Raw genomic sequence first — 24,359 nt, forward strand, 5'->3', positions numbered from 1 at the left:
AGACACTTCTGTTTATACCAAAGGCTTATTAAATTTTAATTTAGATATACACTGTTAACTTTCTTATATATAAATAAAATACTTCCCTAAAGATAAAAAGTAAATCTCATTGAGCTCCCTTGGTGAATACCTTTTATATATTGGAAACAGAGATAGAAAGATCTTGCAAATGAGAGTACCAGAGGGGGACTCAGAGAGAACTGTTCATTTATTCACTTAATACATATTTATTGTGAATCTATTCTAGACATGGTGGTAGGTGCTGAGTATAGAGCAATGAATAAGAAGGAATTATTATATTTCTGTAGACCTTGGTTTTCTACTCTCTGAAATAAATATATTCATTTTTGATGCTTATATATCACTTTATGATGATGAAAATGCTCACTGACTTTTAAAAGTAATGCTAATTCAATTCAGATTCCACTCACAGTTTGAGAACCTGCTGAGGGCTCGGGTGACAGCTTTCCATGTGATTATGCCATTTGATTTAATAAGAGCAGCACCTTCTATCTGCTCAGCCTCTCAGAACATCCTGTGGGAAGGAGGGCAGGGATTCACCATTTGTCAATGAAAAAAACAGGCTCAGAGAGGTCCAGTGGGTTGTCTGATCACAACTGGTGAGTGGAAAGACTGGGGCCAGAGCCCATTACCCATCCTGATGAAACTATAATATTTTCAACTATCTCCTTTTTTTCTATTCTAGGCTGATATATTTGTATTCAGGAACTCTTAAAAACAGTTTTCAGAATATATGAGATATTTTGCAATATACCTGGTGGGGGGTGGTCTCCATTTTTTGTCTTTCCTCACAATTCATACTTTGTAACAAGTCTCATTTCCTTTTGTATCAGGAAGGAGCATCATGGCTACTTACCTAATGCCATTTTTTACCTAAATTCTTTTCTTAAAGATTTCCTTTCCCTTTCCCCCTTCCTTCCTTCCTTCCTTCCTTCCTTCCTTCCTTCCTTCCTTCCTTCCTTCCTCCCTCCCTCCCTCCCTCCCTCCTTCCTCCCTCCTTCCCTCCCTTTCCTTTCCTTTCCTTTCCTTTCCTTTCCTTTCCTTTCCTTTCCTTTCCTTTCCTTTCCTTTCCTTTCCTTTCCTCTCTCTCTCTCTCTCTCTCTCTCTCTCTCTCTTTCTTTCTTTCTCTCTTTCTTTCTTTCTAAACAAGGTAATAGCCTCAATGCTTGTAACAGGGATAGTTACTTCAAAAGTTCACAACTATCTAAAAACAAAGATGTTTTTAATCTGAGAATTTCAACAGAAAGCCTCTTTGCCAATCCATTTGTTTAGTGACTTTTATGTAAAGAAAAGGAACTTGGGAATGATATATAAATGCATATTTACTTGAGATAAATCAGATACAATGTTGGTAAGACTTAGATCACCATTGTACCCTCAGATGATTTGTTCTTTTCCACCAATAGCCTTCACAGCATCGTTCCCTCTTACCCTCCTTTAAATCCTAGTTATCTTTCAGCTCAAATCCCACCAACTCTGTATAAACCTTTCTTGAGTGTTCCAAACAGAAGGTAATTAAACTAACATTACCTTTTTGATGTCTTTTTATTGTTCTATGTTATTGTCACTTAAGCTTTTTCTTGTAATTCACTTTTTAAGCCTGTCTCCCCAAATAGATTGTGAGCTCCCTAAGGGCAGGCACCTCCACATCTTTTGCATTGTTGCAGCCTCTTCAGCACCTACCCATAATGGCTTGTACATATAGATGTTCAATAAACACTTGTTCTTTCTGTTAGAATTTCTCAGAAGTGAACAAGTAAGCTCAACAGATCTGGATCTTCCAGAATTTTCTAAAGTCCATCAATCAACTGGCTTTCATGTGACTATTATTGTGTTAGACATCATGAAGAGGTGAAAAATAAATTTTCAGGTCCAGTGCTTTCTAAAGGATTTAGAAATCTCCTAGGGACAATAGTTATGCCTAAGAACCAGTATGAGGATAAAACAATTGGGTGCATGTGTTTCAAATGAAGTTGGATGACAGATGTGGAATGATCTTCCTCACGACAGGGAACATGTCTCATTTCATCTCTGTCCCCCCAGCATCTAGCATGGGGTGGAGTAGGCCCTTGGACAGTATTTGTTCAATGAACATGTCAGCACTCCGCAAGGCCTTTGGTAGGTGCACATGGCCCTCCTGGAACCCACTTGATACGGGCACATTGGGGTTTGAAATAGATGTTCAGCTCTTTGCTTAAGGATTGGATCCCTTCACAGTGACACGGGGCAAGGTCTCTCCCCTCATCTCATGTGGGAAGTCAGGTCTCCAATATGGCTACCTTGGAGTTCCATGTATCTGTATAGCATTTCCCCATCCCTACGGTCCTGGGATCTTTGACATAAGTACACAGCAGGAGTGGTTTTGTGCTGTGCTCCTACCAGCTCCATTTCCCAGGACTGGCTCTCCTCTTATTCCCAAGCAACCCTGGGTTCTGCCTGATGAGCCCCCAAATTTAAACCCTACATTTACAAAACAACTCCTTCATTCTGCCACCCTAGAACTTCACTATCATCTCCTCAAGGCTGGACAGGATTTTCCATACTCTTGTCTGGAGCTGATTCATACTTGTAGGCCTGTCCTTGGTGCACTGCCATTATTTTGTTTACCTTTCCTTGGATCCTGGTCCCCTCTGCTCTCACCATGCTGGCATGGTTGGTTATGGGGCCCCGCTGGGGGCAGAGAGCAAGAATTTGAGATGGATGCAGTCACCTCAGTTTTCTGCGTCCCATGTCTACTGCAAGACATGTTTATATGGGAGTAAGGTCATGCATGTGAAAGTGCTTTGTAAGCCAGAACAGTTGATACAAATTTATGATTTTCATTATTCAGGCTTTTTTCTAATTACAAATATAATGTGTGCTTACTTCTGAAAATGCAAACACAGAAAGCACAAAAATAAAAACTCTCTGTATGAGTTTCCTAGTGCTGCTGTGACAGATTGCCATAAACTTAGTGGTTTAAAGGGTCAGATGTCCGAGTGTCACTGGGCTAAAATCACAGAGCCATCAGGGCTGTATTCTTCCTAAAGGCTCTAGTGTAGAATCTGTGTTCTTCCATTTCTAGCTTCTAGTACTTGTCTGCTTTCATTGGCTTGTGGTCAGTGCCTCCATCTTCAAAGTCAGCATGACCCTGCGACGGCATTGGCCACCTGCATAATCCAGGATGATCTTCCTGGTTCTACAGCCTTAAGTTAATCACACATACATGCTACCATTACGGGAACATTCACAGGGTTCAGGGGTTAGGATAAGGGCATCTTCTGAGTGGGGGAGTGCTGCTCTGTCTCCCACAGCCCCAGTCCTCCAATCCAGAAATAATGATTTGTAACATTTCTTACTTCTTCAGTTTCTTTTTGCTCTGCATATGTTTTTTCTTTTTATGAAATTATCACATTTTATATATTGTTTTATAATATGCATTTTATCCTTCCACTATTTTATAAAGTTTCTGTCTAGTCTTTAAAAATTTGAGTTTTACTGTTTTCATAGCATTCAATTCTATTGAGCTATCATAATTCACTTAGCAAATTCTCTGTTATTGGAATTTAGGCTATTTGAAAAATTTTACTATCCTTAATAATGTTGTGATTAATATTTGTGCACATAAATCTTTGGGATTATTTCCTTGTGCTATTTCTAAAAGGTAGATTCTTACAATTATTAAATGTTTTTTAAAAGATTTTATTTATTGATTCTACAGAGAGGAGACAGAAAGGGGGGTGGAGTGAGAAGTATCAATTCACAGTTGATTCACTGTAGTTGTTCACTGATTGCTTATCATATGTGCCTTGACCAGGCAGGCCCTAGGTTTTGAACTGGCGACCTCAGCTTTCCAGGTCGATGCTCTATGCACAGTTGCCACCACGGGTCAGGGTTACTATTATTAAATTCTGAATGTAAAAAGTAAATACTATGAAAATATTGTTGGAATAAATAATTTTTGAACTGGAAGGTTCTTCAGAAATCAGATAAACTAACCTACTCATTTCACAGCAGAGAAAATAGAAGTTGAGAGAAAGAAAGCAACAAGTTCAGGGTAATATGGCACTGTAGAAAAAAAGCTAGAGCTGCCTGTTTGAAACTCTAAAATAACAAAGAGCACCACAAACAAACTTGAAACACAAATGACAGGGCTTGGTATCCAAGCACAGGAGACGCAGGGGCGGGCACTGCTGCAGCAGGTGAAGGAGACGGCAGGATTGGCTGGGAGACTGGTTCTATGGAACAAATAAATCAATTGATTGAGCAAATAAGGAAATATATTGAGGAAAAAGAGACTTAGGTTTATCATTATTTGGAGAAGGTATTTATTTTTAAGTATGGAAAAAGGGGAAGTCCAGAATCTTGAGGTGTTAGATTGGAATGAGAGATATTGGCAGGAATGCGTGGATTTAAAAATATGTACACTGCTAGAGGCTTGTCAAATTAAGATTGCACAATTTTTAAAGCGATACTATTAGGTAACTAGACTAATAAAAGTGAAAGATGAATAAAGTGAATGAAATAAATAGAAAAGATATATACGTACCAACAGATATAGAAATAGTCAAAGAAGCATAAATATATATATGTACGCTTGTTTGTATTGTACGTATATAATATATACGTTTCTTGTCATGTCCATGCAGAGAGAGCAGAAGCAATGACGCTCTAGTAACAACGAGAGTACTGAGAGCTCTGATCTTAATAGTATCTTCCCCTGCAAGGACCCAAGGCTCTTGGGTTGATCCTAGGCCTGGGTTGGGAAAAATGTGAGATGAACCTGAAACTTCTCATTGTGCTAGAAAGTGAGACTGTTCAAAGAATAATGGAAATACATCAAAAGAACACAAGAAGCGCCCTGAAGGGTCTCCACTAGCCAAATCTGGGACAATTCGAACATCAAAATAGTGAGTTTGTAATATAATTGATGAAAGAGGATAGAAACTTATGAGTTCAAACTGGTATAAATACATATACACGTACAAACATGCATCCATCCATCCATCCATGTATACTTACATACACACAGACATACACACATGCGTACCAACTCAAATGAAAACTGGAGAAGAAAAAACTCTTCCTTGCAGGACATGGCCGATGAATAAATGTAGACAGAATGATGGAAATAGAAAACTGCCATAAACAAATGGGACTACATCAAACTAAAACGTTTTTCCACAGCAAAGGAAACAATCAACAAAACGAAAAGACAACCCACTGAATAGGAAAACATTCAGTGATGCATCTGATGAGGGGTTAATATCCAAAATTTATAAAGAGCTTATACAACTCAACACGAAGAAAATAAACGTTCCAATTAAAAACAGGCAAAGGACCTGGATAGACATTTCTCCAAAGAAGACATCAGATGGCCAACAGACATATGAAAAGATGCTCAACATCACTAATTATCAGAGAAATGAAAATTAAAACTATGAGATATCACCTCACACCTGTTGATTTATCATTAATAAATCAACGAACAAGTGTTGGCGAGGATGTGGAGAAAAGGGAACCCTCCTGCACTGCGGGTGGGAATGCAGACCGGTGCTGCCACTGTGGAAAACAGTATGGAGATTCCTCAAAAAATTAAAAATGGGGCCTGACCTGTCGTGGCGCAGTGGGTAAAAGCGTTGACCTAGAATGCTAAGGTTGCCGGTTCAAAATCCCGGGCTTGCCTAGTCAAGGCACATATGGGAGTTGATGCTTTCTGCTCCTCGCTATTTCTCTCTCTCTGTATCCTCTCTCTAAAATGAATAATAAAAACCTAAAAAATAAAAGAAAAGAAAAAGGTTTTGAAAAGACATTTTAAAAAAAAGTTAAAAATGGAATTGCCTTATAACCCAGCAATTCTACTTTCAGGAATATAGCTGAAGAAACCTGAAACACTAATTTACAATAGCCAAAATTTTTGAAGAAGCTAAATCAGTAGATGAATAGATAAAAAACTGTGCTACATTTACACAACGGAATACTACTTAGCCATAAAAAGAAGGAAATCTTACCTTTTGTGACAGTGTGGATGGACCTGGAGATTATTATGCTAAATAAGTCAGTCAGAGAAAGACAAATACCACATGATTTCACTTACAAGTGGAATCTAATAAACAAAGTAAAGTAACAAAACAGAAACAGACTCACAGATACTGACAGGTGTCAGAGGGGAGGGGGTTGCAGGGTTGTGTGAAAAAGGTGAAGGGGTTAAGCTAAAAAAACCCGTCATAGACACCGACAACAGTATGTTGATTACCAGAGGGAAGGGGGTTGGGGGAGGTAGAGAGGGTATGGGGGGTAAACAGTGATGGAAGGAGACTTGAATTTGGGTGGATACATGATACAATTTACAGATGATACATTATAGAATTGTACACCTGAAACCTATATAATTTTATTAACCAGTGTCACCCCAATAGGTTCAATAAATATATATATATAGACATATAGAGAGCTGACAAACTTCCCTTCCAATGTAGAAACACCCTTTAATATGCTCCCTGAGAACTTCCTCCAGTGTTCCTTTGAAAATTGTAACATAAATGGCCATATACTTATGTATTAACAGGAAGGAATAAGAAGTGATAGCATGGTAAAATCAGAGCACCCTGGGTTAATATTTACTTATCACATCCATCAACTGATGTCTGAGCTCTTTCTCTAGAGGCCTCGGACCCACCCTCCAGCATCTGCTACAACACCCCCCATAACTGCTCATTCATTCATTCTTTTTTTTTTTTTTTTTTTGGTGGCAGAGACAGAGAGAGGGGCAGATAGGGACAGACAGACGGGAAGGGAGAGAGATGAGAAGCATCAATTCTTCGTTGTGGCTCCTTAGTTGTTCATTGATTGCTTTCTTATATGTGCCTTGACTGGGGAGGGGAGGGGTGGGGCTGGATGTGCCTGCGCTCAAGATGGTGGTGTCGAAACTGGGTTCTTTGCTTTCTTGTTCAACACTCTAGCCACTGCACCACCGCCTGGTCAAGCTCATTTATTCTCTCAACAAACATTTACTGAACACCTACTTTGTGCCAGGGCAGAGATAGTGCTGAGAACTGAGTGTGGAGCAAAAAGAGACACAGTACATTTCCTCAGAGAGCTTATACTCTACCGAGGGAGCCAGCTTTAATCAGATAATCACATAAATACGTTTAAAATTTAACTACAGTTTGTGGTGTGAAGAATAGGTACATGATGATATGAGAACCCAACACAGGTGATTTAGACTTTGTCAGGGAAGGCTTCCCTGAGAAAGTGTGGCTTGCACTAAAATATGATGAATAGGAATGTGGTTAACTAGGTAAAGAAGAAGAGACAAGAGCATTTTAGGCAGAGGGGCAGCATGTGCAAAGGCTCTGAGGCAGGAGGTGGTATGATAAATAAAAGGGGCAGAGAGGCGCCAGTGTGGTTGGAAAAGAGAGAAATAGAGGGGGAAAGTCTAAGAAAAGATTGGCACATGGGGCCAGTCAAGTGAAGGGTAAAATCCTTCCCAGAGCCACAGAAGGGTGGTACACCCAGGGACAGGAGCAGCTCTGTGTTTGGAGAAGATCCCTCTCACAGCCATGTGCAGTGTTCCCTGTACCAAACACGAATAAGTAAAAACCGTAAGTTAATTGTTCCCACAGTTCCATCCTCCTTACTGCCCCAAGCAGGGCAAGTTTAATCTTTTTTTTCTCTTGGCAAACATTTGGGGAGGGCGGCTTCCCCTGCTTTCCCTCCCCTACTTCCCTGCCACCGAGCTCTTCCACCAGAGGGCGCTGTTTCTGTCCTCCCTTTCCCCAGGGTAGATTATTTCTGAATGCCCTTCAGTTTGTCCTTTTCTCTCTCAACCTGTGAGCCTGAAAGAGGAATATAAAACTAATGGAGGGCCCAGGAAGGCAAATGGAAAATGATTATTGAACAAGCTGAAAACTGCCCCAAACATAAACTCTCACTTTGAAACCATCATCGGCCTGAAGCAGAGAGTCGTAAACCTGAGAATAATGAATATAAAACAACCAGAGTATATTGACAATGTTGGATGACCAGAGGATATCAGTAGAGGGAGGGCTGGAGGCCTTTTCATTCTTTAGACCAAGGTCTGGTCGCCCAACACTAAAGAGGAGGAACTGAACACTAAAAGAAAAATAAGTCCTGTGAAATAGTAGTGAATTTAAACATAATCTAGAGTCACACATGTGGACACAAAGGATCTTGCAGATGAATAAATAAAAGCATGGTGTAGAATAATATATAAGGCCCTGGCCGGTTGGCTCAGCGGTAGAGCGTCGGCCTAGCGTGCGGAGGAACCGGGTTCGATTCCCGGCCAGGGCACACAGGAGAAGCGCCCATTTGCTTCTCCACCCCTCCACCGCGCCTTCCTCTCTGTCTCTCTCTTCCCCTCCCGCAGCCGAGGCTCCATTGGAACAAAGATGGCCTGGGCGCTAGAGTGGCTCTGGTTGCAACATGGCGATGCCCAGGAGGGGCAGAGCATCGCCCCCTGGTGGGCAGAGCGTCGCCCTATGGTGGGCGTGCCGGGTGGATCCCGGTCGGGCGCATGCGGAAGTCTGTCTGACTGTCTCTCCCTGTTTCCAGCTTCACAAAAATGCAAAAAAAAAAAAAAAAAGAATAATATATAGGAGGTTCTGATCTATAAATATTTGATGAAACTATATATTATAGATGAGTAATCCATGTGCAGTAAAAACGTAAAGATATCTCAAGGAATCAATGTCCCAAATGTAAGACAGCGGCTACCTCTGGGAGGAGGGCGGGCCACACGGTGAGGATGGGCAAGGCTACAACCGACTGGAGTGGGACTGGCACCACTGTATCTCTTGTTTTTTGTTTTTTTTTTTTTCTTTTTCATTTTTCTGAAGCTGGAAACAGGGAGTGACAGTCAGACAGACTCCCGCATGCGCCCGACCGGGATCCACCCGGCACGCCCACCAGGGGCGGTGCTCTGCCCCCCAGGGGGCGATGCTCTGCCCATCCTGGGCGTCGCCATATTGCGACCAGAGCCACTCTAGCGCCTGAGGCAGAGGCCACAGAGCCATGCCCAGCGCCCGGGCCATCTTTGCTCCAATGGAGCCTTGGCTGCGGGAGGGGAAGAGAGAGACAGAGAGGAAAGCGCGGCGGAGGGGTGGAGAAGCAAATGGGCGCTTCTCCTATGTGCCCTGGCCGGGAATCGAACCCGGGTCCTCCGCACGCTAGGCCGACGCTCTACCGCTGAGCCAACCGGCCAGGGCTACCACTGTATCTCTTAAAATGGGTAGCAGCACATGCTAGTCATTCTGTTATTATTTAAACCTTTTAATATTTATGAATTACTTCCTGACACATGTTTTTTAGAATTAAAAATTGACAACTTAAGTTGCTGGTGAACCAACTACTAAGAAAAGGAACAGAAACAAGGACTCTTCTTTCTAGCGATCGGTATTCTATTTAAAAACAGGTTCTAGACAGTTTTGATCCTGGATGGCATAAAATAGCATCATGGGGCCCTGGGAGGACCCGGGTTCGATTCCCGGCCAGGGCACATAGGAGAAGCGCCCATTTGCTTCTCCACCCCTCCGCCGCGCTTTCCTCTCTGTCTCTCTCTTCCCCTCCCGCAGCCAAGGCTCCATTGGAGCAAAGATGGCCCGGGCGCTGGGGATGGCTCTGTGGCCTCTGCCTCAGGCGCTAGAGTGGCTCTGGTCGCAATATGGCGACGCCCAGGATGGGCAGAGCATCGCCCCCTGGTGGGCAGAGCATCGCCCCATGGTGGGCGTGCCGGGTGGATCCCGGTCGGGCGCATGCGGGAGTCTGTCTGACTGTCTCTCCCTGTTTCCAGCTTCAGAAAAATGAAAAAAAAAAAAAAAAATAGCATCATGATAAGACACGGGCAGAGAATTAAGGCCCAACCAACAGAGCTATGTAGAGTGCATGAAATGTGGTCATTGAAACTCCAACAGCACCCAAACAAGAAGACCATGGTCCTCTATTTACTAGTCTCACATGACTGGCATGGCCTGTGTATGTGCTAAATTTACAGTCAGTTCATCTGGTGAGTAATGAGTTTTAGAAGCTCCCTTATATGCCCCGTGCATGGCTATGGATAGTATGGAGTCTACATATTTTAGGATTTCATGTTGCATCAAGTTGACTTACCTGCTGTTCCAGGGTACTTGGATCAATGAAGGTCACCAGGTCTATTGAAAAGTAGCCAACTATATTTCTCATTTTACAAGCATTTCCAATCTGGAGGCACAAAGACATGAGAACTTGGGGATCCACTGAGGTCTGAGGCACAGTGGTACCGGAGGAGATGAAGGGGCCGTCTGCATGAAACTGATCCCCCGTCGACAGCACCCTGATTTCTCCGTTGGGCTCTATCAGCATGTCCACTGTCAGGTTGGTGACACTTTCTGCAGGTGGGTATGCTTCGACCACGCCTCCTGGTGGGAAAAGCATGGCGTACTTGAAAGGATCCACTCACACAGACTGTGCCCACTTAGAGATGGAGGAGAGAGGCCCAGCTTTGGCAGATGGATTGGGGGCTCAGAACCTGCATCTACCATGTCTTGAGAGACTTTGGGCAAGTAGCTTCAATTCTCTGAACTTCCTTTCCTTCATCTGTACAGTGGGCATAATAAAATCACTGGCCAGATTGTTGTGAGTCTTAGAGGAATGGTATTTATAGTAGTCAGCCCAGTGTTTGGCATAACAGGAGGAGCCAATTGATGGTAGTTTTGTTCTGATCATAGTGGGGGAGGCACCATAAAGATCATCAAGTCTATGCTCATCTGTTATATAAATAGTTGACCTAAGGCCTATTGGCAAATCCCTTAGGGCAATGGTCCCCAACCTTTTTTGGGCCACAGACCGGTTTAATGTCAGAAAATATTTTCATGGACCGGCCATTAGGGTGGGACGGATAAATGTATCACATGACCGAGACAAGCATCAAGAGTGAGTCTTAGATGGATGTAACAGAGGAAATCTGGTCATTTTTAAAAAATTAAAGATCATTCAGACTTAAATATAAATAAAATGGAAATAATGTAAGTTATTTATTCTTTCTCTGTGGACCGGTACCAAATGGCCCACGGACCGGTACCAGTCCGCGGCCCGGGGGTTGGGGACCACTGCCTTAGGGGGAATTAGCTGCCCACAGTTCACGGTTCATACCTTGATGACTAGTGCTCTTTCTGTTCAACTCCATTGCATTTTGAAGTTTTGATAGGCTAGGGCTTTTATCAGGTATAAGAAAGAGCACACTGACCATTATATGACAAAGGCCTCCTATAGAAAGCCAGTTGTAAATCACTTTTTAAAAATAGAGAGGCAGGAGATGCTGTCATTTTTGAGAAACAGGTGTGCTCCCTCCTTGCTGATGATGAGAGCTTTATAACTTACCATATTTTACCTTTTGCTCTGAACAACAAAAATCATAAAGGCAAATTTGTTCCTAATTACAGCAATAGTATTAGCCATGGCTAATTCTTCGGGCTAGCTCAGTGGTGTTTACAGAAATCACATGGCCCTGATTTTCTCTTTTTAGGCATAACATAAATGTTACTGTGTATATCCCTTTTATAGAAAAAAATTAAATATTACTTGTAAAAAATTAGATGACATAATTTAAAAGTAAAAACAGCTAATCCCTGACCAGATAGCTCAGTTGTTTAGAGTGTCATCCCAACAGGCCAAGATTGTTGGTCTGTTTCCCTACTCAGGGCACACAGAAGAATCAACCAATGAATGCATAAATAAGTGGAACAGCAAACTGATGTTTCTCTCTCCCCTTTCCCCCTATCCTAAATAAATACATACATGCATACATACATACAGCTAAGTGTCTCCTAGACATGGTGGGCTCAGGAGCCTGAAAGGATTAAGATAAACTTGGTCTGTTATTTCACAAAACTGCAGGGAGGTGACCTCTGCCCACAGGCTTTGAGCAGCATATGTGGTTAAATCCTGAGATTTTATCGGTTTTTAAATGCAGCCATCTGTTGTTTTATACAAAGGCACTTTACTTAAATGTCTATAAATGTAGTTGGAACTGGCCCTAAAATAAGCTGATTTTTAGAAGGAAAAGTTTTTTTTATCATTTTTGGTTGGCTTGAGATATGCTTTTCTTCAAATGCGGCCTACTAATGTGTGCTGTGTCCACATACTAGTTGTTGGGGAATCAGCAAGGTTAATGCAACAACAACAAAATCCACAAAAGAACCTAGCGAGTCTCTCTGAGTTAGATAACTTTGTGACTTTAGTTGTCACTTGTATTTTGAAAGACAGTGCTTCAGTGGAAACACATTGTCCTTTATATTTACAAGATTACTTTAGATTTTTACTTCAAAGTAGATTATTTGCATTGTCCTCTCAGCATCATGACCACATATTTTCCTTGTTAGTTTTTTCTTTTCAAAGCAATTAATTCCTTTTTTATAATCCTATGACAATACAGAAATCAAATTTGTAGCACATTTTGTGGCCATAAGCATACCTGAGAGAGCAGAAATGAAATAAAACAGGCAGCGGTGGAAAGATGGCAGGTGACGGTGGCCTTAGGCTCGGACACCCTGGAGGAGCGGCCCCAGCCAGTCAGTAAACGTTTATGTAAGTCTGACGTATACAACACATGACTTACTAGAACCGGTTTTTTTTTCGTTTGTTTGTTTTGTTTTTTTGTATTTTTCTGAAGCTGGAAACGGGGAGAGACAGTCAGACAGACTCCTGCATGCGCCCAACCAGGATCCACCCGGCACGCCCACCAGGGGTGATGCTCTGCCCCTCCGGGGCGTCGCTCTGTTGTGACCAGAGCCACTCTAGCGCCTGGGGCAGAGGCCAAGGAGCCATCCCCAGCGCCCGGGCCATTTTTGCTCCAATGGAGCCTCGGCTGCGGGAGGGGAAGAGAGAGACAGAGAGGAAGGAGAGGGGGAGGGGTGGAGAAGCAGATGGGCACTTCTCCTGTGTGCCCTGGCCGGGAATCGAACCTGGGACTCCTGCATGCCAGGCCGACGCTCTACCATTGAGCCAACCGGCCAGGGCCAGAACCGGATTTTTGAGAGGTGCTACAATTGTAGGACCTGTGTTCCCATTCACCATGTACTGGTGTGATTTTGCTTGAGTCACTTCTTAGTTTTGAGCCTGTTTCTTCCTCTACAAAATTGGTTCTTTAGTAAAGTTAGTTCTGTCTCCTATAAATGGGCATTGTGTTTACATCATGGCTGAAAGAAAAAAAGAGAAGAAGGAAGAGAGGAAGGAAGGAAGGGAGGGAGGAAAGAAAGGAGGAAGGAAGGAAAGAAAGAAAGGGAGGAAGGAGGAGGGAGTGAGGAAAGAAAGAAAGAAAGAAGAAAAGAAGGAAGGAAGGAAGGAAAGCCTTCAAGAGAGGATAGAGATGAACAGGATGTGGCAAAGCCCAAGCTTGTGGTTATATAGCTCAGGGGAGATGAGACAATGGCTGGGAAAACCCGTTCTAATCTACAAAACTGACATGAAAATGCACAGATTAAAAAAGGTCTGCAGCCTGACCTTGGAAGATCTGGAACGGTCCTAACATCTTGTCCTGTATGGGCCTGGAAATCTTCATGGTCTTCCCCTCCTAACTTAAAAAGAATCCTTTATTCCTGATGAGTTGTTGTAGCTACCTTACTTTTTTTTCCAGTTATGCTTGGGGTTGGCTCTTTTAGTTTTACTGTCTGTCAGAAGCCACATATGGAAATTTGTAGACTCAAAGAAATTTAGATTTGAGAACATTGAGACATCATACAGCATTATCTCCCCTGCCTGTGAAGATCTTTCAACATTCTTGATAGATGGCTGGCCATCCAACTCCTTGCTTAAATAACTCATTAACAGTGTTCACTAAGCCTTCCCACCCCACCTTGCCCAACCAGTGGATTCCAACAACCAACAGATCTGTCCATTTCGATGCCTTCATACACTGAGCTAAGATGTGTTCCTCGATAAATACACCCACTGGTTCTGGCCCAAACTCCTGGAGCAACACAAGCGTAGTCTTTTATTGGCTCTATTACACAGCAACAGAGTGATTTGGAGCAACTTAGTTAATCTACTGTACCACAGTTTTCCCCTTCTATAAGATGAGAGTGATTATGGTACCCACTTCATAGGATTATTAGAGGATCAAATGAATTAATATACACTGCTCACAAAAATTAGAGGATCAGGGAATGTGTAGATACTCCAGTACTTTCAGTCTTTTGTATAGTGTATTTTCACCAATGAAATAAAAGTTGGTTTTGCATCTCATTTGCATAATTGAACAACTTTCTTTGACTTGTCATTTACTTTTCTGCTGTTCAATCAAATGTTTTTTTTTAATCACTTTATATTCATTTTGAAATATCCCCTAATTTTTGTGAGCAGTACATACATTTAGAATAATGTCTGGCACACAGCAAGCACTGTTGGTGCTTACTATGTTATCCAAATTCCTATTAGCATTATTTTGCCATTGCTGCTGCTGTTGTTACCATATAACAGGGGTCAGGAACCTATGGTTCACAAGCCAGATGTGGCTCTTTTAATGGCTACATCTGGCTCACAGACAAATCTTTAATAAAAAAATAACAATGTTAAAAATATAAAACATTCTCATGTATTACAATCCACTCATTTCCTACCACTCATATTCATAGTTGCAGGTGGCTGGAGCCAATCACAGCTGTCCTCCGGGGCAACACCAAATTTTTATTGGATAATGCATAATGTACACGGGTCGTTGTATGGCTCTTACGGAATTACATTTTAAAATATGTGGTGTTCATGGCTCTCTCAGCCAAAAAAGGTTCCCGACCTCTGCCATATAATATTATTATGATATTTTGTATTGATGTTAATATAGTATTATTATCACCTGAGAGTGATGAATAGAGTGGACAATTTCTGCAGTCTGTTATGCTATCCTCATCATTCATGTGGGGTAAGCATATAAGAATATCTTCCTTGCACTGTAACGTTATAGAGTAAGGGGCACTGTATGGGTGTCCCAGGGTAAACACTCCCACGGGGACCTCTGCCACTGGGGAAAAACATCATTCACTCCATTTATTCCTTCATTCATACACCTCCCAAAGTCTTAGAAAATGAGGATGTGTCAGGAGGAGGAGGGTGAAAGGAATGGAGGCTGCTTTTGTTCCAGGACTGTGTAGATGATCCTTCTTTAAAAATTCTACCTTCAGAACTGGAGGTGAGACCATTTCTACCCTCCCAGAAAACGGAAGATGAAACTAATATTTATTAAATACCTATTTGGAGTCAGGGTCTATGGAAGAAACTTTCACATCTGTGTTTCATTGAATCCTCCCAGCAACCCTGGGAAATAGGTGAATGGCGAAATTGGGCCTCCGAGGGTCATGGATGAGCTCCAGATCCCAGCCCTTGATTTAAAGCCCACATCTCAGGAAGTCGTGGTGCAGGGACAGGGACCGAAGCCGGAGCTGGGCGCACCACGCTTGGTGCGCTCTATTTACTTAAGAAGCCCAGCGCAAGATAAATACTTAGGCAACGTTTCAAAGAGAAAAAGAGTCTGCTGCAGGAGCACTTTCCTAAACCAACACAAGAGATGCAAGGTGTGTCAATCGGCCCCAGTTGACCCAAAACTAGAATTCAAGGTTGTGGAAATGGCTGCTCCCTAGAAACTTTGCAGTCTTATTTACCTTGACTGAGGAATGTGCGGAGGAATTTCCTCCACGTGGGGAAGCGTTTCTCATTGACTGGCTGAGCGTGCTGTGCTAAAATGCCCGCCAGCTCCTCGGAGATCTTCAACAAAGCCGGCTCCTGCAGAAACAAATTAAATAGAACCACAAGCAATTTTACTACAGAAATGAAAACTGCTTGTGGAGTGATTAAAAACCAGGCCTCCAACAGGCAAAATAAAAAATATGTGGTTACTGTTTACCCAGAGTCAGAAAGCCATTTTGAAAAGTTTCTCTATTTTCCAGCCACCTCAGTTTTCATATTTCAAAGTGATTTGCTTCCCCACGTAGTGCCGCTCATGGCGCCTGCTGTCTCTGAAAGGCGGCCTGGACCAGAGCTCCGGGCAGGCCCGGTTCCAGACCCACAGCTGCCGGCCGGACCGGCTGAGTGTCCTTGGGCAATGTGCCTCCCCACTCGGGGCTTCCGTTTCCCTTTCTGTAAAGTCAGATCCTTTGCGTAATGTTTTTCATTCTATGACCCTACCAGGGCTAATCTGGGGGAAATTATGGAGTAGGGAGTGTGTTTTTCGGGCACCTCCATCTCTTTAAGCTGTGCCCTTACCCCTCTGCATATCCGTGCGGTCAAAGCCTTAAACCTTGGGCTGACTCTAATTGTGGGGGGTTAGGTGGGGGCAGGTTGGAAGTGTGAGATGAAGAGTGGGGCTGGCCTCAGTTCCCCAACATTCCCCACAGATCACAGCCTCATTTAACTAGACCTGAGACTGGCCTCATATCTTCATTAAACAACCTCAAACTGCAGAGCCTCCTGTCAAAATGAAAACAGTGGAAAACTCTCTGATGAATAATAGGAAGCAGAGGCATATTTATTGGGGGTGGGGGTGGGGTGCCCTGGGCCCCGACTTCTGAAGGGCCCTGCAAAACCCCAACTTAACACTTTTTTCTAATGTAAGGGGCCCAATATTTTCTTCTGCGCCCAAGGCCTCAACCGACCTTAACCCACCTCTGATAGGAAGCTTGGCTTTTTGATATAAAAAGCCTGGCTCTGCCAGGACACTTTTTTGTTGTTGTTAATCTTAGACTATCTAAAAATTTTCAGATGAAAGACACCTTTACAGATTTTATTTCTGCCAGAAGTAGGGCAGGGCCATAGACACAAAACCATTTAATGTGCAGTGTTCATATTTAAAATATAGGACACTGGCAAGAAGAACTCAAGTTTGCCTTGGGCTGCTGGGAACCTCTAAAACTATGAGGGAATGCTCTGTAATTTGGGGAACTGGAAAAGAATCAGCTTTGGCGAGTGGGGCTAGAAGGCATTTTAGAAATAATCTTTAAACCTGTTTATTTCCAAGTTCCCTGACATTAGAAAATGATTGTCCTTCCCCCTCCTCCCAGCTTCTTGGAACACCTGGTTCATTCTGGGTCCAGTGCCCTTTGAAAATCTACTTTAGAAGACAAGCATCTGAGAATATACACATTCATATACTCTAGGCCAGTGGTAGTCAACCTTTTTATACGTACCGCCCACTTTTGTATCTGTTAGTAGTAAAATTTTCTAACCGCCCACCGGTTCCACAGTAATGGTGATTTATAAAATAGGGAAGTAACTTTACTTTATAAAATTTATAAAGCAGAGTTACAGCAAGTTAAAGCATATAATAATAATTACTTACCAAGTACTTTATGTCGGATTTTTGCTAAGTTTGGCAGAATAAATCTTTATAAAACAACTTACTATAGTTAAATCTATCCTTTTATTTATACTTTGGTTGCTCCACTACCGCCCACCATGAAAGCTGGAACACCCACTAGTGGGTGGTAGGGACTAGGTTGACTACCACTGCTCTAGGCAGTATACAGAACATATGTATATTTATATATATACTTCCACCCTTCTCGGGAAAACTGAGTGACAAGGGAGGAAGCCATGCAGGCAAGGCCCTCTCCAAAGACAGTGGAGACTTCTTTTTTGCTCTGCTTTCTGCCCTGCTTCTGAAAGGTCTTGAACCATCTACCCACTGATGTTATGTGGTCATTCACAAAACATCAAAGAGGAGTAATTCATTTGGACCTAGGCAGGTCCAAATAATCTGAATAATTTCTGAAACATCCAGAAAATTCTGGTAGGAGAATCTTCTTAGTTTGCTTACGAAGTGTTTGACATACAAAACAAAAATATCAGACGGGGAAAGTGCCCCAACCCACACGTGGGCAGGATGACTCCCCGCACAGTGCAGGACGGGCTGGTAAGGGCGGGGGAAGCCGGCTCAGGCAGCCAGCCTCTGCTTTTGGAGGTGGAGACAGGGAAATTTTGTATCTTGCACAATCTATACACGTTTTTTCTGCTCTTACTATACATTCATCGCCCCAAAGCCCTGCAAATAAGTCATAAATAAGCACACAAGACATGCAGTTCCAACCACCTCCCTGTGTGTTGCTTCTTTGAGCCCTGTCCTCCAAACCCATCTTTCTTATTGTTCTATGCTTGTTTCCATTAAAATCATTCTTCTCTATTGAAGAGACCGACTGTCTGTGATTCATGAAGTGCTCCAGATTGGGGCCAAGAAGCGTAGCTGCGATTCCCACCCTTCTCGGGAAAACCGAGTGACACAGGGCAGCCGTGCAGGCCAGGTCCTCTCCCAGGACAGTAGAGGCTTCCTTTTTGCTTTGCTTTCTGCCCTGTTTCTGAAAGATGTTGAACCATCTACTTACTGGTTTTATGTAGTCATTCATATCAAGACATCAAAGAGAAATCATTCATTTATTCATTCATCCATCCACACACATATCAAAAATTATAGGGACTTGGAATATTAAAAGCATAAAGACCCGACAGTCAAATGGTGGTTGTCAGGGCTGGGGGCGTGGGGAAAGGGGAGTTTATGTTTACTGAGTAGAGCAGGCGTCCCCAAACATTTTACACAGGGGGCCAGTTCACTGTCCCTCAGACCGTTGGAGGGCCAGACTATAAAAAATACTATGAACAAATCCCTATGCACACTACACATATCTTATTTTAAAGTAAAAAAAAAAAAAGGAACAAATACAATATTTAAAATAAAGAACAAGTAAATTTAAATCAACAAACTGACCAGTATTTCTTTTTTTTTTTTTTTTTTCTGAAGCTGGAAATGGGGAGGCAGTCAGACAGACTCCCGCATGCGCCCTACCGGGATCCACCCGGCACGCCCACCAGGGGGCGATGCTCTGCCCATCCGGGGGGTCGCTCTGTTGTGACCAGAGCCAGTCTAGCGCCTGAGGCAGAGGCCACAGAGCCATCCTCAGCACCCGGGCCATCTCTGCTCCAATGGAGCCTTGGCTGCGTGGGGGGGGGGGGGGGACAGAGAGGAAGGAGAGGGGGAGGGGTGGAGAAGCAGATGGGTGCTTCTCCTGTGTGCCCTGGCTGGGAATCGAACCCAGGACCTCCGCACGCCAGGCCGACGCTCTACCACTGAGCCAACCGGCCAGGGCCAAACTGACCAGTATTTCAATGGGAACTATGAGCTTGCTTTTGGCTAATGAGATGGTCAATGTGCTCCTCTCACTGACCACCAATGAAAGAGGTGCCCCTTTCGGAAGTGCGGTGGGGGCTAGATAAATGGCCTCAGGGGGCTGCATGCGGCCCACAGGGTCATAGTTTGGGGACCCCTGGGGTAGAGTTTCAGTCTTACAAGATGAAAAGAGTTATGGAAATGGATGGAGGTGATAGTTGCACAGCCTTTGAACATGTTTAATACCACCCAATGGTACACTTAAAAGTGGTTAAGATGAGAAATCTTATGCTATGTGTGCTTTAGCACAATAAAAAGAATTGGGAAAAATGACAGAATGTCAGGCCTTTAAGTTACTGAACTAAGGGAAATAGTGTTGATGTATTTGGGAGGTGGAGATGGAGAGGACGCGGTTCAGGGTAGGTGGAAGCCCTGCAACCTAGATCCTGAGCCTGGATCTCCATCAACTTGAGGGTCAAGCCGCGACTCCTCAGCAGGACGCGTGGGGAAGGGCGGCTGTGGCCTTGCCTCTGATTCCGAATGGAGCCTCACTCGTCTCCTCTCCAGCTCCCAGCTTCGTCCCTCCTGCCCTGGCTCCACAGCAAGCTCTGCCCTCCTTCCTCCTCTTTCTCCCCTGGCTGACTCCTTCTGACCCTTTGTGAGTTAGTTCTGGTCATGCCTCCTCCAGGAAGCCTTCTCTGCCACCCCAGCCGGTGTCCTTTCTCTGTGCTCTTCAGCTCTTTAGTGGTGAGGCTGATAGCGTTGAGGTCAGTCTCCCCAGTGTGTGGCGCAGGGAGCACTAGACACTTGTGGGATGCCTTGTGGCAGCAGTAAACATAGGGACCCAGCCCCAAACAGCTGAACTACAGAACAAGAGACAATGCAAAGCAGGCAACCTCCATGCTGCTCAGGAACCACAACCTGGGTGATGACCACTTAAGAACCACTAATTCTTCCCCGGGTGGATATTATGGGATTCTCTGCCACTGGTGGGCATTGGGAAGGTAAATGAGGTGACATTTATGAAGTGTCACCTCAGATGCAATATGCTAGGTGAAGGCCAATCATTAACTCATAAGGCTGCAGCATGTGTGAGGCATCTGGACCCTGTGCCAGGCTGCCACCGCCACCTCTGCTTACAAAGCCAGCCATTCGGCTTGTGCCGTGCATAAAGCCACAGCGAGGGGTGCATTTCCTGGGATAAAGCGTGCTGCAGGAACGAGAGGATGACTGTGTCCTGTCGTGAGAAGTACACTGCCGAAGGTACAGGAGGGGTGATGTTCCAACAACAGAAGATGTTGGGACACACAGAGGCAGCTTGGGACCATGACCACTCCTCTAAGAAGAAAACATGGAGACAAATAATAGGAAGGATATTAACTGTTTTTACTTATTTCGTTAATTTAAAAGTACGTGATAGGAAATAGAAAGATTCTACTAAGAGTGGTCTTAATATCAATGAAGAGAGAATTATCCTTCTATCCCTACCAAAAACAATGTATACAGCAGGACCTGCAACTCGTATTCAAGAAAGGGCAGCAAAATGACATTCTGTGTAAGAGTTTTAATTTATCTCACCTCCCTTGCCCCCCCCCCCCCCCCCCCCCCCCCCCCCCCCGGTTCCTAAAACAATCCTCAACGCACAGTGTCTGCTGGGACTCAGCAGCCGCTTGTGAACTGCTGGGCGAGGCCAGAGCCCAGGTTCAGGTCCAGGGGCCTCCATCAGGGCAGCGGTGCCCGCACGGCAAACTGAGAGCACTTCTTTCCCAGGAGCAAGGGGGCTTAGTGGCCACAGAGGGCCCACTGATGTCAGCTGTGAGTTCTTGGTTTTGGCGGCAATTTCTGTTCTCCAGTGATTATCATTCTACATAGCACAAACCTAATTACTACCTCTTTAAGGATGGATGCTGGTAAGGGAAGATCTAAAGCTATTTCGGTTCATTCTGTTCGGAATGAACTTAAGCACACACAGAGATATATATGCACACACAAAGACACGACATGCCAGAGAGACCCCTAAATTTATGTGAACCACCGAACAGTATTTGTAAAATATTTTCTCTTGTCACAGCAGGCTCACATTCATGATCTCATTCATTCCTTCCAGTAATTCTCTGAGGTCAGCCAGCCCGGTGCTGTCCCCGGCTTTCCAAATGGGACGTGGAGGCACCTAAATGTGGATAGGGGCTGGTGTCAGATCATCTGGCTGATTTTTAACATGTGACTCAAAACAGAAAACAATAGAGATGGGGGAAAACATTGCTAGTTTGTTTGCTTGTTTGCTTTTTTCACCCTCCCAAAGTGTGTGTGTGTGTGTGTGTGTGTGTGTGTGTGTGTGTGTAGTTCTGTTATAGTCCAGCATCTGGGGAACATGTTCTCTATTGTACAGACTTGGAAGTCAGTGATTAGAAAGTTTCTTTTCACTGGGTCATATCAGAGAGACAGACCACCGAGTGGGTGTTTAGAGCCTGTCACCCGCAGGGAGCAGATCACTGAGACCTAATGACTCTGGAGCTGTGGAAAGTATACCTTGCAGATAAACAAATGTTAGAAAATAGACTTTACTTTTTGAAAAAATGTCAGACTTCCAGATTTTCAGTCAGTCATGGGAGCACTGGCTCTGGAGATCACATAGCTGCTGGCTTTCGTGGAGCTGGTAACCCGAGTGCCATTCCCATCCGGGAGAAACCGTCCCCACCCGCACTTCTGCCCAGCCTTGTCACCCTGTGTCTGGTACCCACATGTGTCCCTCAGAGTGCGACAGTAGTCCTCACCTTGCAGGGGTCTAGGAAGCATGGACCTTACCTCTCAGCTCTCTCTCTTTTTCTATCAAGAAAGTGTAAATTTGAAGGAAGAGATATTTGACTGAAGGAAATTCAGGACTTCTCAGGGGAACCTGCTAGCATATCTATATAATTTAATACTGACTCAAGCTACTTCAAACCCCAGAGAGTTAACTTTCTCAAGTAAATTCTCTCTGAGTATATGTGTGTGTGTGGGGGGGGAGATGGGAGAGGAGGAAGAAGGAATACAAATTAGAATGCTCTAAATATCAGTCCTACCGAAATTCATTTTATGTTAGAAGCTTTTCTGCGGGCTCTGCAGTGGTGAGTTAAGCAAAATAACTTCTTGGCTAATCACCTCCAGTCTCCCACAACAGACAATGTTTGGTGATGTTCAAATGAGAAACCAAGGGACCGACCTAGATGGTCCTGCCTCGTTGGCATTCCTGATATCCCTAAGTGGAGGAACGGAGGGTGGCAGAAGGCCAAAGGCCAAGATAGTGACTGGAAAACTAAGCAAGAGTTGTTGAGAGGCTGTATGAACTACCTATACAAGCAAATGTCATGGAACAGAAAGGGGGTTGGGGCTTCAACACTTGTCCACTGCCCTTCGAGATGGTAGGAGCTCCCTGGCTGCCTTCTGACCCTGGGGAGTGCTCTCTGCCACTTCTGTGGCCCTTTCAGAGAGCAGAGTGTGGAGCACCATGAGAAGAGCTCAGGATTTCCGTTGGTAAGTGGCACAAAGATGGCGAGAAGGGAGAGATTCCAAACTCGAGGGTGAGTTTGCTCTGCATGGGTTACTTTTACCACTGTAGTCATTAAAAAAATTTTTTTTTCTGAAGTGAAAAGCGGGGAGTCAGAGAGACAGAGTCCAACATGTGCCTGACCAGGATCCAGCCAGCATGCCCACCAGGGGGCGATGCTCTGCCCATCTAGGGCATTGTTCTGTTGCGACTGACCAGAGCCATTCTAGCGCCTGAGGCAGAGGCCGTGGAGCCATCCTCAGCGCCCGGGCCAACTTTGCTCCAATGGAGCCTTGGCTGCGGGAGGGGAAGAGAGAGACAGAGAGAAAAGAGAAGGGGAAGGGTGGAAAAGCAGATGGGTGCTTCTCCTGTGTACCCTGACTAGGAATTGAACCTAGGACTTCCACATTCTGGGCCAATGCTCTACCGCTGAGTCAACAGGCAGGGCCACTGTAATCATTTTTTAGGTATAAAACAACAGCTGTCGCTTTTTGAAAGCTTACCAAATGGCAGGCCTGTAATGGGGTTACAAGGCCTCTCTCTGAAGTAGTTACTGTTGTCCTCATTTCATGTCACACAGACATGAAGAAGCAAAACTGGGATTCAAATCCCGTAGCTACCAATGGGATCTGTAACTGCAAAGAGTGGGCAGAAATGGTCACTCTAGGTCAGATTCGGTCATCCACATGTGATGCTAAGTTTGTGAAAAAATGGTAGAATGGACATCTGTCGTAGGCTGCCCAGTGTCTTCTTTGTCCCTCTTTCAGGGTAATGATGTCCCAAACTTCCTTTCAGGAACTGCCATTATCTTATTCTTAGCTACACAAGTTGCTTGAGAGTGATTCCACCCTCAGCTCCAGGGTGGGCCCCTAGTTAGCAAAGCCTTCCCCTGGCCACAGTCACCGGGGCATGCGGCCCACGTAGGCCAGTCAGGTGTTAGGAGGCATTTGCTGGGCCTTCTGAGAACGCTGCCAGCTGAGATGTTCTCTCTTCCTGTTGCTTTGACCAAGGATGAGCGCCAGGATCTACTGTGGCCATATTTTAATCCTGAACACAACCAGCGAGGGTGGAGCAGACACTGTGCAGAGTACAGAGGTCAGGTGGCAGCTAACCGGATTCTGGGTGACACCAAGCCGCTAAAGTAAGCTTTGGCCCAATCTTTGGATTTTCAGTTAGCTGGGGTATAAATTCTCTTTCTTTTCTTCCTTTGTTTTTAAAAGATTTTATTTATTCATTTTTTTTTTTAGAGAGGAGATAGAGAGTGAGAGAGCAAGAGAGAGAGAGAGGGAAAGAGAGAGAGAGAGAGAGAGAGAGAGAGAGAAGGGGAGAGAAGCAGGAAGCATCAACTCCCCTGTGCCTTGACCAGGCAAGCCCAGGGTTTTGAACTGGCGACCTCAGTGTTCCAGGTTGATGCTTTAGCCAATGCGCTACCACAGGTCAGGCCTCTTTATTTTCAAAGCTATTTTGAGTTGGGTTTGCTATTACTTGAAGCTTAAACATTTTGAACTGATACTAGTGGGTGGGCTAAATCATAGACTGTAGAATCCGTGACGTACATTAGAAGCCAGCAAATGCTCTGATCATGCCTAAGCCTTGGATGCTCTCCTTCTGCAAACAGCGGTGGACCTTCCACTCATTCTTCTCCATTAAGGTGATTAGAAACAGTTCCTCTTTAGAGTGCAAAATATGCTGAGA

The 24,359-nt window shown here is 44.2% G+C and overlaps 1 protein-coding gene across 1 annotated transcript in view; it reads right to left on the bottom strand.

Moving 5' to 3' along the window:
• IQCH (IQ motif containing H) overlaps positions 1–24,359 on the bottom strand; it is a 249,284-nt gene that overhangs the window by 54,536 nt on the left and 170,389 nt on the right. Inside the window, exons 15-16 of the mRNA XM_066343622.1 lie at positions 15,648–15,768; positions 10,129–10,415 (exon numbers count right to left, since the gene is read on the bottom strand). Of these exons, the coding sequence (XP_066199719.1) occupies positions 10,129–10,415; positions 15,648–15,768 (408 nt within the window). The remainder of the gene's footprint in view (positions 1–10,128; positions 10,416–15,647; positions 15,769–24,359) is intronic.

Source organism: Saccopteryx leptura, chromosome 6 (genome assembly GCF_036850995.1).
Source record: "Saccopteryx leptura isolate mSacLep1 chromosome 6, mSacLep1_pri_phased_curated, whole genome shotgun sequence".
NCBI classification, from domain to species: Eukaryota; Metazoa; Chordata; class Mammalia; order Chiroptera; family Emballonuridae; genus Saccopteryx; species Saccopteryx leptura.